This window comes from Hemiscyllium ocellatum, chromosome 44 (assembly GCF_020745735.1).
Source record: "Hemiscyllium ocellatum isolate sHemOce1 chromosome 44, sHemOce1.pat.X.cur, whole genome shotgun sequence".
Lineage (NCBI taxonomy): Eukaryota > Metazoa > Chordata > Chondrichthyes > Orectolobiformes > Hemiscylliidae > Hemiscyllium > Hemiscyllium ocellatum.
This window is the reverse complement of record NC_083444.1, coordinates 24554067-24571860: the sequence shown is the minus strand read 5'-3', so window position 1 is coordinate 24571860 and position 17794 is coordinate 24554067. Positions and strand designations below refer to the sequence as shown.

At 44.3% G+C, this 17794-nt stretch overlaps 1 protein-coding gene across 1 annotated transcript in view; it reads left to right on the top strand.

Annotated features, from left to right (window-relative positions):
• The first annotated feature begins 642 nt into the window (after positions 1-642).
• LOC132835324 (uncharacterized) overlaps positions 643-17794 on the top strand; it is a 36332-nt gene continuing 19180 nt past the window's right edge. Inside the window, 20 exon segments of the mRNA XM_060854769.1 lie at positions 643-834; positions 1593-1742; positions 2282-2359; positions 3334-3513; positions 4936-5032; positions 5184-5404; positions 6118-6268; positions 6698-6912; positions 7753-7870; positions 8519-8724; positions 8805-8928; positions 9215-9384; positions 10031-10128; positions 10264-10357; positions 10436-10511; positions 11262-11448; positions 12467-12602; positions 12687-12774; positions 13495-13599; positions 13840-13928. Coding sequence (XP_060710752.1) covers positions 643-834; positions 1593-1742; positions 2282-2359; positions 3334-3513; positions 4936-5032; positions 5184-5404; positions 6118-6268; positions 6698-6912; positions 7753-7870; positions 8519-8724; positions 8805-8928; positions 9215-9384; positions 10031-10128; positions 10264-10357; positions 10436-10511; positions 11262-11448; positions 12467-12602; positions 12687-12774; positions 13495-13599; positions 13840-13928 — 2775 coding nt within the window.

Genomic DNA, 17794 nt, shown 5'->3' with positions numbered 1-17794 from the left:
ACCCAAGTCTGCCCCTCAGATGCCAATCAGCCATAACCCCTTCACCAATCATTCTTACCCCTCCATTCATCTACTCTTACAGCCCCTGACCTTGCTCTAACTCCTGGTTATAGTGACTCAGCCCATTGCCTGACTTGATCAAACTCATCAATCCTCTTTATTCCCTAAAGGAACTGTCCAGAGAGAATGTCGTGATCGTTACTTCTACATCTGGATTGAAAGAAGCTTCCTCTTGGGCAGAAACTGGAGCATTGATGCAAGTGGTGAGTTCCCTGAAGTTGGGTTTGATTCAGTGGCCAAATGACTTCAGTGAGTTTCCATGAACAACTCGTTGAAAGAAACAACAAATGTCAAAGGCCATAATACTTGACCTTGTAGGTTAGCTCCTACATAGGTCTAATGACCAAATTCTTACCTACATCTGGACTAGACTCCAGGTACCCCCTCCCTGAAAAGGGACAACATCATCTCTCAGCTAGAATGAGCTCTAGCTTGAGGGCAGATTACCCAAAGGGGTTTTGGATCATGCCACATCTACACTGAATCACTCTGGGATTGAGCAGTTACTGGGGGGGGGGTGCGCAGGGAGAAAGTCTTCCATTCCATAATGGAATGGGGTACAGATCTTGCATTTAAGCCTAAATGTGTCAATTTGCAATCACTAGTGCAGATATCCTACTTACACACACCTTCGTCTCTCCAACAGATGAGTCTCTAGTCCGGATCCCACTGACACCACAGTTTGCAGCAACATGTGGCTTCACTGTCACCTCCGATAAAAGGGGCAATCTTGAGATCCGGGTTTCATTCCTTGCCTGTCTGGTTCAGAATGATGTGAGTACCCTGGCTATCTAAAGTTTGCCAACTATTGTGGCATCTGACACTCTAACTTCTAGTGACCACATCATAAGTGGTATAAAAGTGTACTTCAGTGAAGAGTTCAGTTGGCAAAGTAGACTAGGCCTTGTGTCCAATCCCTCAAGCAGCATGTGGTGGTTGAGATGGCCTAACTGTGTAACTGCCTTAGTTGAAAGTATCTTGCCTATTGACCAAACAAGGTTGGATAGCTGGCTAACCTGGCCACTTGAATGGTTGGTCAAGGTAAGCTGGAGACTAGGCCTGATGAAGGGCTTTGGCCTTCTAGTTTCCTGTTCTTCTAGTAACACCTGATCTGCACTACTCTAATATTGAATGGTTGGATTGAGTGACTATTTCACTCCCAACAATATTGACAGTGCTCTTGCATAAGTCTAGGGCTTGTCGCATGTCAAATCTCCTACTTTTTCAGTTGCAATATCTGCACTGGCCCTTAACTGACCTTACAGGTTTTTCCTCTGGTTCATGTCCTCTAAGCTTGCTTTGTTTCCACTTCAGACTCCCAGACCTGGCCAGTTTTTTAAACTAGGTGCTGTCTCTGACCAGCTGAAGTCTGTCCTGCCCTTTACTCTCTGTAGTAATGTGGTTAGCCTCTATAGGGGTGTTAGCTATCTTGCAGACCATTTAAGCTACTAAAATGACTTTTTTTTTTTCTTTTAAGCAAGATCTTCAGTTGTATTGAGCATTAAACACCCCTCCTTCCATTCTCCTTTCAGAATGATGACACCTTTACTCTAACCATGCACTTGAGTGTCGAGAACCAGTTCATTCCTCATCACTTCTCCACTTACACTTTCTCAATGACCTGTGGACTTGCTTATCACTGGAGTTCAAGAGAAATAGTTTGTGAAGAAAACTACATGGAGGTAAGACAGTGGGATTAGCCCGCGTTAACTACCCTCCCAATGCAAACCATAGCATCAAGTGGCCTCTAACCAAATAAGTTGGAGAACGTGGGCTTCTTCCCCCCCCCCCCCCCCCCCCCCCCCCCATATTTAATCCCAATGTGGGTGGTTATGGTTTGGCAGCATTCATTGTCTATACTTCCAAGCCCACTGGTCACCCTAAGCTGGTTTAGGGATACCCACAGTCTTGGAGTTTGAACTTTAACCTAACATCTGACCCTCTGGCATTCCTCCTTAGAAGGAGCTCTCCACTTTCATTGTCCTGAAACAATCCCATTAATCCTGCTCAGTGACCCTAAGCATCTGTCCATGCACTTAAATCTTCCACTGAATTGCTTGTTAGTTTGGTTTTCCTCCCAAGAATTCTAAAATAGATCTTGATCTGATAATCTTGCCTTGTAACTAAAGGCAAGCTCTTCAACTTGCCCCCAGTTGTTCACACAAGCCAGCCTTAGCCTGAACAACTACTCACTACACACAAACCAATTCTGTTTCAACAGGTCTCCGTTAGGAGGTTGTTTCCCGGTATTGCTGAAGAGCAAATGGAAATTGAGGATTGGGAAGCAGTTATTCCAGCAGTAAGTTAAAAGGGGACATCAATTTAAGGGTGGAAAGTATAGAGGGGATGTCAGGGGTAGGTTCTTTACCCAGAGTGGTGGGGGCATAGAATGTACCCCCTGTGGGAGTGGCAGTTAATTATTGACATTTAAATGGCAATTGGATGGGTGCTTAGTTAGAACAAATGTTCAGCATAACATTGTGGGCCAAAGGGCCTGTTCTGTACTGTTCTAAGTTTCCTGTTAGAAACCTCTAAGGCAAAATGTGAACTTTGCCCTTCCTTGCTGGCTAACTTTAAGTCAATTTGCTTTAAATACGAACCAGCTGCAAGGTTTTTCATGGGCAGAATTGAAGCTACAGAATGATCATTCTCTTGTAAGATAAGTTGTGATTTAGAAAATCACCATCCACCCATTCTGTAGAAAATTCATTATCTAAGAACGTTGAGTTTGTCAATCGCACAATAGGTGACTTGTGCCAGTAAAATGCACAAGTGACCTGTAACTTTAATCTTCCCTTATTTTGGCTGTTTCAAACTTGGAGCCAGAGTAACGATGTTGTACCTAACTCAGTCCCAGAAATTAAGGTTAGTGCACTTTGGTGTATAGGCCCCTTGTCCATTGTATGGATTAAGACCCATGTTTTTCCCCCATGGGTCCCTCCTCCAGTGAAGGACTCTTTTTTTTTTTTTTTTTCTTTGCATTGACTTTCCTCAGAATAATTAGGACCCTCACCACTTTGAAGGGGAAGTATTTTCAACTCCAGTTGTAATGTAACATCCATCAGGTGGATCTCGTGACAATGCCAAACTCTGATGCACTGGAGCACACCCTGGTGTCCAGAATGCTGACAGACTCCAGTAAATGTTGAATGCTATAGTAAATGGCTTGGCTGTAGTCTTCTACAATCAAATATGAGCCAAAACTAATGGAGTTGAAGTTTCAAGTTTAAAAAATTGAAGTCCATTGATTCTAATGTGAGAATTTCATTCCAGGCTCAAGAGGCTATAACCTCAGTGTGGCAGATTGTATTCCAAATGGGTGAAGGGGAGAATCTACAGCTGAAGACCATGACCACCACAGAAGCCCACTCCCTCGGCTATGGGGTTAACACCACTGCATCTCGTGTCGTGTTCCGAGCCCCTTACAATTCCACTGAATCCAGTATTATAATGGTAGGTGATTGTCCCAGTGGTCTCTGGTTTTTAACTTGCACTTCTGACCATGCTTATTCCCAGTTGGATGGGCAACAGTCCCACTCCGGTTTCCACTCTGGAGTAAAGTAACTTGGCCAAACTTTTCAGAACTAGTTACACTTAGCTCTTTCAATGTTAACTTTGCACTAACTTGAGTATAAGATGAGCTAGGTTTGGCCATTCCAACCAGAGCTGGCTCTGCCTTGTAATCACAGCTTTTCCTCGATCTCTAGCTTGCTGTAAACACTGAGCCTAAGTAAACTTGAAGTCATGGTGACGTGGCCCCTGGCATCATTTTCTAGGTGAAGAAATGCCTCCTAAAGGATTGTCCTTTGCCTGACATGATGCCCCTAGGTCATGTTCCCATTAGGAGCTGAGACTATATATCTGACTCTGCAGAGTTTGCACATTCCCCATGTCTGTGGGTTTCCTCTGGGTGCTTGGGTTTCATCAGTCCAAAGATGTGCTGGTCAGGGCAATTTTTAGCATGGCCAATTTGCCATAGGTACCACAGTCAGAGGGAAATGGGTCTGGGTGGGTCCCTCTTTGGAGGGTCATTGCAGGCTGGTTGGCCCAAGGGCCTGTTCTCATAATCTGCCATATCCAGTCTAAGATTAACTAGAAGTCCTTTCAATCTTTATAAATTGAGTACAAGCCCAAATTTTGTCACTGACCTAAATGACCAGTCAGACTTCCCAGGGACCCTGTAATGCTGTCCCATACCTCCTAGGTATAGGGGAGGGGGGTGCAAACAGCTCTCAAAACAAGGCATTCTACTTGAAGCCTTATACAGCCTCAGCAGCACACCTCCATTCTCTCTGTATGCTAGTCCTTCTGGGGGGGAAATAAGTTTGTTGTAACTGGCAACAAAACTTGCCCACGAACCTGAATGTGTTGCTGGTTAAAGTGCAGCAGAACAGGCAATTTGGCATTTCGGGCCAGAGTCTGATGAAGGGCTCTGGCCTGAAACATCGAATTTCCTGTTCCTTGAATGCTGTCTGACCTGCTGCACTTTAACCAGCAACACATTTTCAGCTCTGATCTGCAGACCTCACTTTTTACTTGCCCATGAACCTGCAGAGAAACCTGAACCAGGAGTCATGTCCCTCTTTAGGGCTTTTTCTGAAGCCTTCATCAATTTTAAAATTGGTCTACTCCATGACTGTGTAACCTCTATCCCATCTGCTACTACTTTACCCACTCCCAGCTACCTTGAGGCAGAGCCAGTCACAAACTTTGCCTCCAATTTAAAGATGTGAATTCATCTTTAGAGATGCAAGCTGCTTTTGGAGTTAAACCCTTGCTGCAGTCTCAATGTGGCAAGTAATAAGCCTTGATCTAAAGGTGTGAAACTTCCTGAAGTGTGTACAAAGCTTCTAATTCCTTGTTGTCTTTTCTAAGATTGAGAATATGCCAGTTGAAAGCATTAAAGCAACAGTTTTCTACAAGCAAAGGTGGCTGATCCTGTTGGTTGACAGCTCTACTGCTTGTCCAGTTGGTAAGTTTAACTCACCATTTAGCTTGTAGTGCCTAGTTCAGCATAAGCACCATGTTTGAACCTCCATGCAGGTCCACTCATGACTTGGCTATTTTCAAGGTCAATTCTGACCAAGTTGGTAACTTGTGTATCTGAACCTCTCTCCCTTTAGGCCCTGGCATCTTAAAAGATGACAGGCTGGTTTGGCCTACACCCAGGGTTTTGGAGCCATTGGTGTTCCCTGCCAATATCACTGCTGACATGATCACCATGGGTGTAGAAGGGAAACTTCTGGACGATCTGACTCTTCAGAGAAGAGGTTATGACCTTCATATCAATGCTTCTGTCATTGCCATCGCTGTCCCAGTTGGAGCAGTGGGAGGCTGGAGCAAGGTATGTGGCCTCTAGAAATAAGAACTTGATAAACACTGAGCAGCAGTGCTATTATAGCATAGCTAGACTACACAGGCAACTGCCATTCAGACCTATATCCCTGTGGCTGGACACTTAAACTAGACAATTAAACAGGAGTGGATTTAATCAACTAGCTAATAGACTGCTCTTCAGGCCTTCAAGGCCCTGTTATCAAGCACAAAGATTTTCCTCTTACAATCACATTTTATTTGACTAAATCTGTTGGATCTGGGAAAGGTATGAGAATCAGCACTTCTAACCAGTGCCAACCATCTCCAAACTGCAGTAATCAAATGGAAGTGACTGTCCACAACTTCCCAACCCCCCCGCCCCCAGCAGCAAGGACAAGATTACTGAGAAAGAATGAACTATGGTGTTTAATGAACAGCATGTCAATGTGAATTCTGTCAACTTGTTGGGCTAGAGGGCCTTGTTTATAGACTTATGCTATCTAATCTGAAGGGATCAACCCCATGACTGATAGCAAAAACAAAGTGATTAGTTTGCTAACTTTTTTGTTTGCACCATGGTTTCAGTCTCCTTTCAACTGTATATATTGGTCATCTTACCACTTGGAAGATTACTACTTTGGCAGAGTTAAAGAATTCCTTGCACAATAGGCTGGCAAGACTTAGCCATACATTAGTTAATCCATGTCAAGACCTCATCTACTGATGTTTCTCTCCTTGCAGAGTCATGCAATCAATAACACCTATGGGATCATCTACAGTATCTACTTGCTTCTGGAACACCAGTGGCTAGATCACCTACAGGAACTGACTCAGCACAGGGTGTATCGCCTGGTATCAACTCCCTTCATACCAAAGGTTCCACATCTCATTGGTGAGAGCAGACTTTTTCAAACTGCAGTGCTAAGGGTTTAGGCTTACACTCTAAGCTAGCATACTCAAATTCCTAAACCAACTGGTCTCTTCATTCCTGGTTTAAGAACACTGGATCAGGACCCTAGGCCTGAGAACACTCTGCTCTGTTAAGCATGAGGCTGGAAAATGATTTTGGCTTAATCAAAAGCTGACCCCCCCCCCCCCCCAATTTGCAGTTGTCTAGCAATGACTAAATAGCATCCTTGTGCTAATGGGGTTGGACCCATCTTTATCTTCACCCCATCCCCAACAGCTTAATGTTTCAGCATAGCTGCCTCCTAATGGGATGCTTGGGTTCAAATATCTTGTCCCACTTGTTCAGGTTGTTTGAACAAATATTGAATGAATACTTAATGGTGTGCATGCATTGACACACTATTCTTTCTAGATACTGACACTACTCATCCTAAGCAACACTTCAACATCTCAGTGGGGCCATTCCTTCCTGATGTGGAGCTGGTGTCCATTACAGTGGCAGGCAAGAATATCTCTATCAATGACATGAAGAAACATGGCTACAACATCTACCCAACCTATTATCCCAATGATACCATGGACTTCATTATAGTGGCAGATGTTGGGGCCCCATTCATAAAACAGCAGGTATCTTCCAATGTCAGTGTTCTTGCAGCATATCAAAATCATTGGTTCTTGACTTTTTTTCTCCAACTTTGATACAATCCTTTCCATAACACTTGCATGCAATAAGTTGCATGGTACAGCACCCCCCAACATAACTGTCTACCTTGAGCAACTGAAATCAAGCCCCCCCCCACCCCCACATGGACAGTTGCATGAAGCTTGGATCAAACCTGCTTGAGGTAGTGGTGCTAATCACAGGAGTCACTATGCTACCCCAACTTGGAACTTCATGGGAAACGAAGCTGCTTGCTGAGATGTTAATATAGCCCAGGGTGAGCTATAGTTGGAGGATGGCCTCCATCTCATACTACATCCTGCACTAACTCTACTCCTCCTATTTAACACAATCCTGCTACACCCAAACTCCAATCTCTATTCCAGATGCAGTAAAATACACCTCTCCCTATAAGTTTTCTAGATCTTCATTGGACTAATCTTCCCTTGACCCCCTGTCCTTGTCAACTGTCTAGCAAACTTGGACATGTCCCTGAATCCACCTCCATTTTAAGGCCCCACCTCTGATCCTTGTGGCACTGACTTCCACTGTCCAACTGAACAAACCTTTTTCTGGCCCTCATTTCTTAACTTAGTTGACCAGCTGCATGCAGTTAACATTTCACTTAAATCTTTCTAGAGCTCCAGTATATTCTCTCTGCCTCATTCTTTATCCAGAGCACCTTTCTCCAATAGCAACTGACTGATCAAATGTGTTTTTTTTTCCCTTAAACATTGGCCTGTATCTTTCCACCCTGCCATAGGTGTCAGATTCTAATACTAGTCCTGTATTAACATTCCTTCTAGTACCTGCATGATGACATCAGAAGATATACAATGAACATGACATTAAACTTTGCTACAATACCAGACAATGAGACCTTTGCAATACCAGTGGTAATAACAGCTGATGTGCATGATGTTGGTGAGTATTGTTACACATTTTATACCACATGGAGTTTTCCCAAGGCCCTAGTTACAAACATAACCGTTCAATACAATGAATGATCTCTGGGGCTCTGATACTAGCTGATATCAGCCAGTCACCTCCTCATCTCCAGAATGTGGGTCTCTCTCCTATTTTAGCTCTAGCTTGGTCAGAGCTCTACTGCAGGGAAACAAGCTGATTTTAAACCACCTCTAATCAAAATGGGTTAGATTCTGGTCCACTTAGTCAGTGTCTTTGGTCATGTGACTATTCCCACAATTAATCCTTAATTCCAACACTGGGTTGACGTCAATAACAAATACTTCCAATTCTGTACTGGGGCAATGACTGAACAAACTCCCCAAACCTTGCAGGTTCTGGGCAAGTCAGGAATAGCAGCCAGTCTGCAGCACAGCTGAACTCCAGGTTCCAATCCTGACATCTACTTATAATCTGTCCTAGTTCAGTGAACTTTATTGTTTGACACCCTCCTGGCTTCCTTCCAAGAAGGAATTCTATCATCCTTTGCCCAGCTCCAGACCCATGGCAACAAGCCAACTGTTCAATTGCCCAATAAGCAGATTATTGCAACAAACAAACATCCTCCATCATCCTGATTAACTTCCTAGTATCTATCTCTTTCAGTGCTGCCAGTCATGAAGGGATACTGTCTTAATGATACCCTCTACCTGCTCCTGCAACATGGTAATCTGGATCACTACTGGCTTCCTTATGTAGCTGATGAGCCCCTGACCTATGAGCTAGCTCAGAGCTATGGTTATACAGCCTTGGAGAATGGTACACACTTCTCCTTGGAAGTCCCCTTCAATTCTCCAGGAGTTGTCTACAAGGTAATCTAATGTTTCCATTTTTGAGTTATCTGTTGGTCACTAGTACCCATTGTGTTTCAATCTCACTGCTCACCCTGCAGGAAGTTTCTCTACACGAATTGCAAGCAAGGATTGACTTCAGTCTGAAGGACAACCAGACACTGAAGGTCTACAGCAGTTTCACAGTAGAATGTAACTTCTCCATTCCTGAGAAGGAAGTGCTGGGTAAGTTGGCTGAACAGTGAGATGTGAGGGGGCTTACAGGAAGTCACTCAACCATCATGGCTAAACTAAAGCTGATGCCATCAGTCTGAAAGCTGCCTCTATTGTGGCTTGTAGGATGTTGCTGTAATGTTGGATCTGTCTTTTTTAGATTCCTATTAAATGTTGGTAACATGAAGGGTCTGGCTTCACTTCATCCAAACAAACTCTCTATAAACATAGACTGGATTTTTCTATTAGTCCATCTGTTAGTTGACTGACTCCAACTTGTCAATCTGGTGTTTTGCAGTGTGCTTCCAGAATGGTACTGTGGCCATCACTGTCAAGCCATCAGTCACCCTCCCAGAGATTGATATTTCTAAGCTTGTGCTGAAAGATCCCAAATGTGGACCCAAAGAACACAATGCAATGAAGGTGCTCTTTGTGTTTGATATCGACTCCTGTGGAACCATTGGAAGGGTAAATAAGAGCTTTTGTTCTCTCCACGGCAGGTATTGACTCTCAATAACTAGAAGGCCTCAACCCTAAATGGAGCCCATCCTATTTGTAAGTGGGTCATTGGAGAGTCCACTGCTTTTATGCAGTGAAGTTTTTTTGTTAAATACTCCACTTGGGATTAAAATTCTCTCCCAGAGGATCATGGGATTGGTCAAGGCAGCCATTTGCCATGAGATCATGGCACTGCCTTGGGTGAAGTCACCAGCAGAACTTGTGGCAAACCCACTTTAACTAGGAAGTGAACCCACAGTTAACTGGATAGTCACACTAACTGACCCACGTTTGGCCTCTTTATCTAGAGGCCTAGATAAAGCAAGAAGCTATACTTCTCTGGAGCACTTCTAGTCCAGTGCTCCTTTAGTTGCACCTTGACAATTGTTGAGTCACTCCTCCTCCTCCTCATTTTATTTCTATTCAGCGCACCCCTTCACCCTGGCTCTCAGCTATCCCTTTTTCCCCCTCCTAGTTATGACACTTGTCACTTGGGACAGTGATACTTAGTTCATTTCGCAACCCCCATCAACTTTCAACCAACCTGAATCCCTTCATTCTAATGCATTTTCTGCAATGTATGTTTGCTGACTTAATTTCTTGGTCTCTTTCCCAGATCACAAATGATTTTCTCATCTATGAGAATGAGATCTCTTACTTGAGAGAAGCCATCCCAATTGACATCCCCATAATAACCAGAGATCCTGACTACAGGTAAGATTCTTGACCACCTAAGCTACCCTTGTCTGGGGTACACTTCCTCCCTTTTAAAATGGGGGTACAGACTTTGATGTAACAAAGCATCTCCTTCTTCAGAAGGAGGCTAATGGCATCTCTCCTCTCCTCTAGGTTGACTATTCTGTGTCGTTACCCAGTCAACGAGACTCTGACCATCCAAGCACGGTTTGGCCATATCCCCATGGGATTCCAACTGTCTGATAGTGTGCCTTTGGTCAGACAGACACTGCAAAGTAAGCAATGATTTATTTTAAATTTTGATTTGCTGTTTGAACACTTACAGATCCAATGACATGGTTTTTTACCTCTTCCAGGTGAAAAGAGGAATGGTCTGAATCTGCATGCAAGGCTGGCAAGAGGTATTAGTACAAAACTTCAATGCAATCACTAACCTCCCCTTTAAACCTTGCATCTCTCTATAATACTAACTGGAGTAAGTCCAGCTGTTCTTGATCAGTTTTATAGGAGTAGGCCATTTGGCCTGAGCTGCCATAAAGAACCTGGCTGATCTATCCACTTCAGCCCCTCCTCCTTGCATTACCTCCATAGCTCGTCCCCTGCCATGCAAAAAACAACTCGCTGAATGTATTTTAGTGAAGCTGCCCTTCCCTTGGGCAGAGAATTCCATTGCTTTCCCAGAAAGTAATCCATTCCTCAGTCCTAAACCTACACCTCCTAATCTTGAGGCAAAGTCTCATCTTGCCCACCAGCAGAAACCACTTGCCTGCCCCTCATCCCCTAACTTTCTAGATTCTTCTTCCCCCCCCCCCCCCCCAATGATTCTCAGTATAATCCCAGGTGGCTTTATCTCTCTTCTAAGGGGATAAACCCTCTCCCATTCTGAGTCAACCTAGTGAACCTCCATTTTGGCTTTGGAGGCAGTGCCAATATCAAGAGACCAGAACTGCATGCTGTTCTCTGGGTGTGGCCTGTACAACTGCAGCAAAACAATACTCTTCAATCCCTCTAGAAACAAAAGCCAATATTACTATCTGTCACAGCTGTTTGTAATGGATTCTGGGCCCACCTTGATTCCAGTAGGTGGGCTCCACTTGCCCTTGAAGGGGCATTTATGACAACTCATGGCTTCCATGATCTCTTCTTGCCAGACTTGTCCTACACTACCTTCTACAAGGATGAAGACTACCCAGTGCCTGTCCACTTGAACCAACCACTCTATTTTGAGATTGAGCTGTATAACCAGAATCCCAATGTTGAGTTGTTCCTGGAAAACTGCTGGGCCACTCCATCAGAGGAGCTGGCTGGACAGCCACAGTGGGATATCATTGTGGATGGGTAAGTGATCAACATTAATCAATTAGACTTTGCTTTTCCCAAACTCTTAGGGACCAAATCCCTTTAAGGCAGCCCTTAGCTTAAAAGCAGTGTGCAGTGCTGTGTTCTACATTAAGCAAAACTGTAGTCCCCTTTGAAATAAAGGAACTAAAGTCAATTGGGGGACACAACAGAAATGGGTACTATTATAATGTTCCAATATAACATCCCAAACCAATCAGGAAAATGTCTGTCTGTCTCTAATCCAACAGAGCTCCACCCTTAATGGAGCACTTCTACCCTGTTAAGATGCCACCACCTAAAGCAAAACTTAGTTTAAAACTAGAAATCCTGGACTGGAGCTGGCCACACTCACCTAGGCTGCTTATTGTTTCAACTTGGTAAGGGCAATGGTTACCTGTAAACAGCACAGGTCCTCTGTAACCTCTCTCCAGGACAACTCTTGACCCTTCAGATGGTCAAGTAGCATGCTGTTAAAGAACTAACCAGAATGTGACCTAACTTAAACTGGCCAACACCAAACAGCCATGGTCATAAACTGATCATCCCCTCTTGAGCAGAGGACTTTTATAAATGGGATGTGGGGCTACTCTCTCCTGAACTGATTTTGGTCCATCTCTTAAACAGCCCTGAAATCCAACCCTCTAACTTAATGCACCATTTCTCCCAAGGTAATACCACTAAGGTCATCTATCTTCAAATTTGAAGAACCACCCCGATCTGCTCAAATGAGGCTTCAGAACTATAAACTCAGTCTCCAACCACCAGATCCACCTCAGTCATCCAGCACTAACAGACCCTTGTTCCAACTAACTAGTTGGACCATAATCCCTGGTTAAACTAAACCAATCCCACCTGTTTGATCCTAGCCCACATACCTCAAACCTTAAGATTAACTTGGGCAGTTTTAATCCTGCCAATTCTTCTGACTCCATGGCTGTCTGGTAAAGGACTCCTTCATTTGGGGTGAAGGTATTTTTAAGTTTTCATCTTGTACTCAGACTTTCTTCCCCTCTAGCTGTGCAAACCACATGGAGACCTACACCAGCACCTTTCACCCTGTCCTTAGTAAGGATGTGGAGAATCCTTTCTCTCTGAAGAGGTTTGAAGTCAAGACCCTTGTCTCCAATAACTCTGGTGGATTGGAGGGTCTGGTAAGCATTCGACCAGTCAGCTAAGCTGCTGAGGTTGTAGTTGACTTAGTCAATGACCTCTTTCTCCTTCCTACCTCCTGCTAGGTGTACTTCCACTGCAATGTAGCAATTTGTGACTTGAGCAATCCAGATTCCTTTTGTAGAAGAACATGTGCTCCTAGCAAGAGAGGAGGTAAGACACCAGATATCAACTAGCAACTAAATTGCTATCTCAGTGCAAAATCACCTTGGTACATTCCCAAAGTCTTCACACATCTAGTCAGTGCTTGACTAGAAATGGGTAATGCTATAGTACTTAGTCCCTCCTGAATGGGCACTCTTTAGCAAGATGGCACCAGCTTGTCTTCTGATAGCAGGCCAGTGATGTACTTGACTCTGGGGGTGGCTGTGTGGTTAGCACTGCTGCCTCACAGCACCAGGTTCAATTTCAGCCCCTGGGCAAACTCATTCTCACCAGGTCTGTGCTGGCTTCCTCTCAGTCCAAAGAGGAGTGGGTTAGGGTGAATTGGCCTGGCTAAATTGCCCATAGTGTTCAGTGCATTAGTCTGGGAAATGGGTCTAGGTGGGGTACTCTTCAGAAAGCTGTGGGCTGGTTGGGCTAAAGGGTCTGATCCCACATGATAGGGAGTCTAACTATTGTCCAGGCTCTAGATAGATGTCAGGCAGAAGTCTGCCCTGCATGTCACGGGCACAAGATGTGTTTTTTTTCTTTTCTCTCCCAAACATCTGGGGATCAGCTGAACCAGATGTTCTAGGATCCAGACCATTGATCACTCCCTCACAGTTCAGTCAAATGGATCCTTCCTGGGGTTTTTAGGGGAACATCTGGATGGTATTAGCTATTCCTATTCAAGATTTCCTAACTTGGGTCACTTTGCTCCCTCCTACCCAGGCCACACAATCAATCACTCCACTAGAGAGTTCCATGGTGCTGTATCCTCTGGGCCTATCAACATCCTGACTCGAGGAGTGAGCCAGTTTCCAAATGTTACCACTGGTAAGTGAGCAGCTTGCTCCATGAGCAAAGTCAGTACAACTCTCCCTTCAATTCATCAGGTCTTACACTTTTAGTAACCCCCACTTGGAGGGGGTTTAAACTAATACTAGTGGCTTTAGTTGCATCACTATTTGGGAGGGTTCTATGAAACTCCTAGCAAGGTTTGAATCCACTTGCTGGAGAGGAGTGGAATTTTTTAACCTTGTCACCCTTCCTGAAGATGTCATTTTTGTCTCCTAGGAGCCCACTGGAAGCTGTCACGAGTAGTGTTACTGGCTGTTGGTATTGCTGTTGTCAGCAGCCTCCTGCTTCTAGCTGTGACTTATGCTGTAAAATTGAGATGCTACTGAACACTTAAATAAACAGAACAAACTCTACCTGCAACTGTCTTAAGAGTATTTGTCACCATTTTAGTAGTGACTTCAGGCTATTTGGGAATGGTTGAATCCTTCACTGATACTGTTGGAACACTAAGCTAGTGTGCTAATGAGCTAGGTTAAACCTTCACTGCATCCATACATTCTAATGGGTTAGTGCGGAGACATAATTTGGGACAAGCAAAGATTCAGGCAGATCCAACAGATTGACCAAGAAAGGTTAATAGTTAGACTCAGACTGATGGAAATAACTTGGCAGAAGGACCAACTAGCCTCCTTACTTTAAACATTGTTCCCTCCAGACTGCTGGTATTCACAAATTGGGGTGTGGGTGTCACTGGCAAGACTAGCCACCTCCTACTTGGGAGGTAGCTAAATAACAACTACTACAGTAGATTGGCATCATCCTTTCAAGGTAAGGACAGCTGTAGCTTTCTGAAGCATTCAGTTGTTACCACTATGCTGGCCTGTAATACCATAATTCTAAATGTACAACTAGTCCTTGGTTCTAGATTACTGCTTCACCCCCCCCCCCCCACCCCCCCCTCCTTCCAGTATGAGTACCCATATTGGAATATTGTACAATTTCAGTTTTTTTCATATTGGGAACATCTGTACCCTCGAAGGGTGCAGACAACCTCTAGTATGTTGCCCAGGCTAGTTCTTCAGCTGTAGAGGCTGAACAGGTTGGGGCTATTTCCCTGGAGTGTCTGAGGGGTGATAGTTTGTAAAAATCATGACTGGCATGGGTAGGGTACTTACAGTAATCCTGCCACCCCCCTGGGGTGGGAGTCTAGAACTAGAGGGTGTAAGTTTAGGGTGAGGGGAAAGATGAGACCTAAGGGGCAACTTTTTTAATGTCTATGGAATGAGCTGCCAGCAGAAGTGGAGGCTTGTACAATTGCAACCTCAAACCCATCTGGATGGGTTTATGAATAGGAATGGTTTGGCAGGATATGGGTCCAGTGCTGGCAAAGGGAATAGGTTGGGTCATCTGGCATGGATTAAAGGCTGTTTCAGCTGTAGACCTAAGTCCCACTAAATCTAAGTCGATTAAATAAAACTGACTACTGCTCCAGACTAAGAGGGATGTATGCTCCTATTAGCATCTTGATAGATAATGCTGACTTCAACTCTGGCACCCATCCTGACAATGGCATCTTACACCAGATGTCCACTCTCTGTAAATCTGTCCTATCCTCTTGACCCAGAACCAAAAACAAACAATACAGCACTGGAACAGGCGCTACAACCTTCCAAGGCTGTGCAAACACTTTTTTTTTTGGCACTTTCAGTCAGGTCACTGGTCCTTACAGGATTTGTGCTCTTGACCTTCAGGTATGAGTGAGCTACCACTTTTTTCCAAGCATCCAACCCTATTGGCTGGGTATCACTCACCCCAGGCAGTGATCTAATGCAAAATAGCAGCATCTTGTGGACAGGCTTGGTGACTTGGTTCCTGCCCTCCAACTGGGGCAGCTCTGGTTACTGCTATTGCCTCCAGTAGCAGGGACCCAGGTTCAACTCCCGCCTTGGGTGACCGTGCAAACTCGACAGACATCTTTCCCTGCCTGTGGGTTTCCTTGCATAGGTAAGGTGGATTGACCAAACTCCATTTCCCATAGTCGAATGGGTGGGTTACACTTGAGCCTGTTTCCATACTGTAGGGAATCTAATCTTTATCTAAAACAGTTCACCTGACCTCTCAATACAAATCTTTTTGTTCTATTGCTTACTACATGCAATCACCTTTTTTCTGGGGGGCTATCAAATAGGGATTTGAGTAGATAGTGTTGCTGAACATACAGGCATCTGCAAACACCTCTACTTCCCCTTCTGGCCTTGGCCAACGTGACTGGCCTGATGACAAAAATGTCAGAACTAAACTGTCTGAGTATGTACAGCTAGTCCTTAGTTTGGATTGATAACCTCATTAGGGTCAATCATCCCATTTGACCAGAGCCATTGTCCAACATCTTTGATTTTGAAGTTACTGTGAGCTGAAGGCTTTTTAATTGAGGTTGGGTGCCTAGTGACAGATGGAACAAACTGTTCCAGTGTGTCATTCTTTCAAAGGATCACTGAACTGATACCAATGATCCATTCCCTCCCAGTTTTCTCACTGGCTAACAGTGTAACTATATACTGTTCAATACACATCCTGTCATGAGAACTTGGATCAAAGTGCTGCATGATTTGACTAACTCACACTGGCCTTTTGGCCCAAACTAGCCTGCAACTAAAATAGCTGTCTACAAACACATTTTCCTTGTACTTGGCCCATATCTTTACTAAACCTTTTTTTGCCTAGGCATTGTTTTTGTCCAAATGCCTTTTTAAATTGTAACACTTGCTCTAGTCACTTCCGGCAGCTTATCCAGTGTACCACCCTTGAGGGGAAAAAGTTACACCTCAGACTCTTATCTAACCATGAACTGATTCCCTCTAGCCCTGCATTTTTCCCCACCCTCTAATATTAACCTTATTCATCTTCATCTTATCATATGCACTTCTAAGATCTCAATCCCCTCCATTTCAATTCTAGAGTCCTCACTTGTCCAACCCCCCCGCCCCCCTCCCTATTACTCAGACCACTTGAGTTCCAGCAATATCTCAAACTGGAAAGCGTGCAGAAGAAATTTAATAACCTCCTGTAGCAAGGTGATTGAAATTAAACAATACTCCCAGTGCAACCTCACCAACATCCTGTATAACTTCCCAACACTTGTACTGTGCCCGGACTGAAGGTCAATGTGCCAACATCACCTTCACTACCTGGGTGTCTACTTTCTGAACTGTAAACCTGAACTCCAAGGTCCTTGTGTTCCATGACATATCCCTACCATTCATGATGGCCTTCCTACCTTTGACTTTGCAACCTGCAAGACCTCACACTTATCTATATTAAACTCCATTTGCCATTCCCCAGCCTGCTTTCCCCCCAGCTGATCAAGGTCCTGCTGCAACTTTTGATGAACTTGTCCATGATACTACCTATTTAGTGTCATTAGCGAACTTTTTTTAATCACGCCTTCAATGTTTCTCATTCAAATTATCACCCACAAGCAGTAATGGGCCCAGCACCAAGCCCTGAGGTACTCCCCTAGTCACAGGCCTCCAGTCAAAAGCATCCTTCCACTATTACCCTCTGCTTCCTACTATCAAGCCAGCTGTGTACCCAATTTGCCAGCTTTTCCCCCTGGATTCCATGCGATTTAACCTTTCCGAGCAGCCTCCTATGTGGAACCACTTGAAGCCTCACCTCAATCCATAGACTACTGCTTGTCAAACTTCCCAATCACTTCAAAGAACTTGGACAAATCTGAGAGCTATGCTGACTGATCAAACTCTATCTTTCCAAATGTGTGTATCCCTTAAGATAGGGAGGCAAGATGAATCCACATTTGGAAAGAGGGTTTGATTAGTCAGCACAGCCTTGAGTAACTTCTCTGAGGTGCAGCTTACTGGGTTTTAGTTCCCATTATTGTTGCAGCCTTCCTTGAATAATGGCACAACATTCACTAATCCCCAGTCTTCTAGGACCCCTCTCATTGCTAATGATGCAAAAATATCAGTCAGGGCATCCCACTGATTCTGCTCTCAGATATATTGGTCAGGGTCAAGAGCTTATCTGCTTTTGTATATTCTAGTACATGTCTCACCACCCCTCTACTGTGATTATGCACTAGGCCAAGCTAGCATCACTATGCCAAGTCTTCATCTTTCTCCACAGTGAACAGCAGGAGAATATTCATGGGGAACCACATCCATCTCATGATTCAATGCATGTCCACTTGAGTCTCGAGGGGTCCTATTCT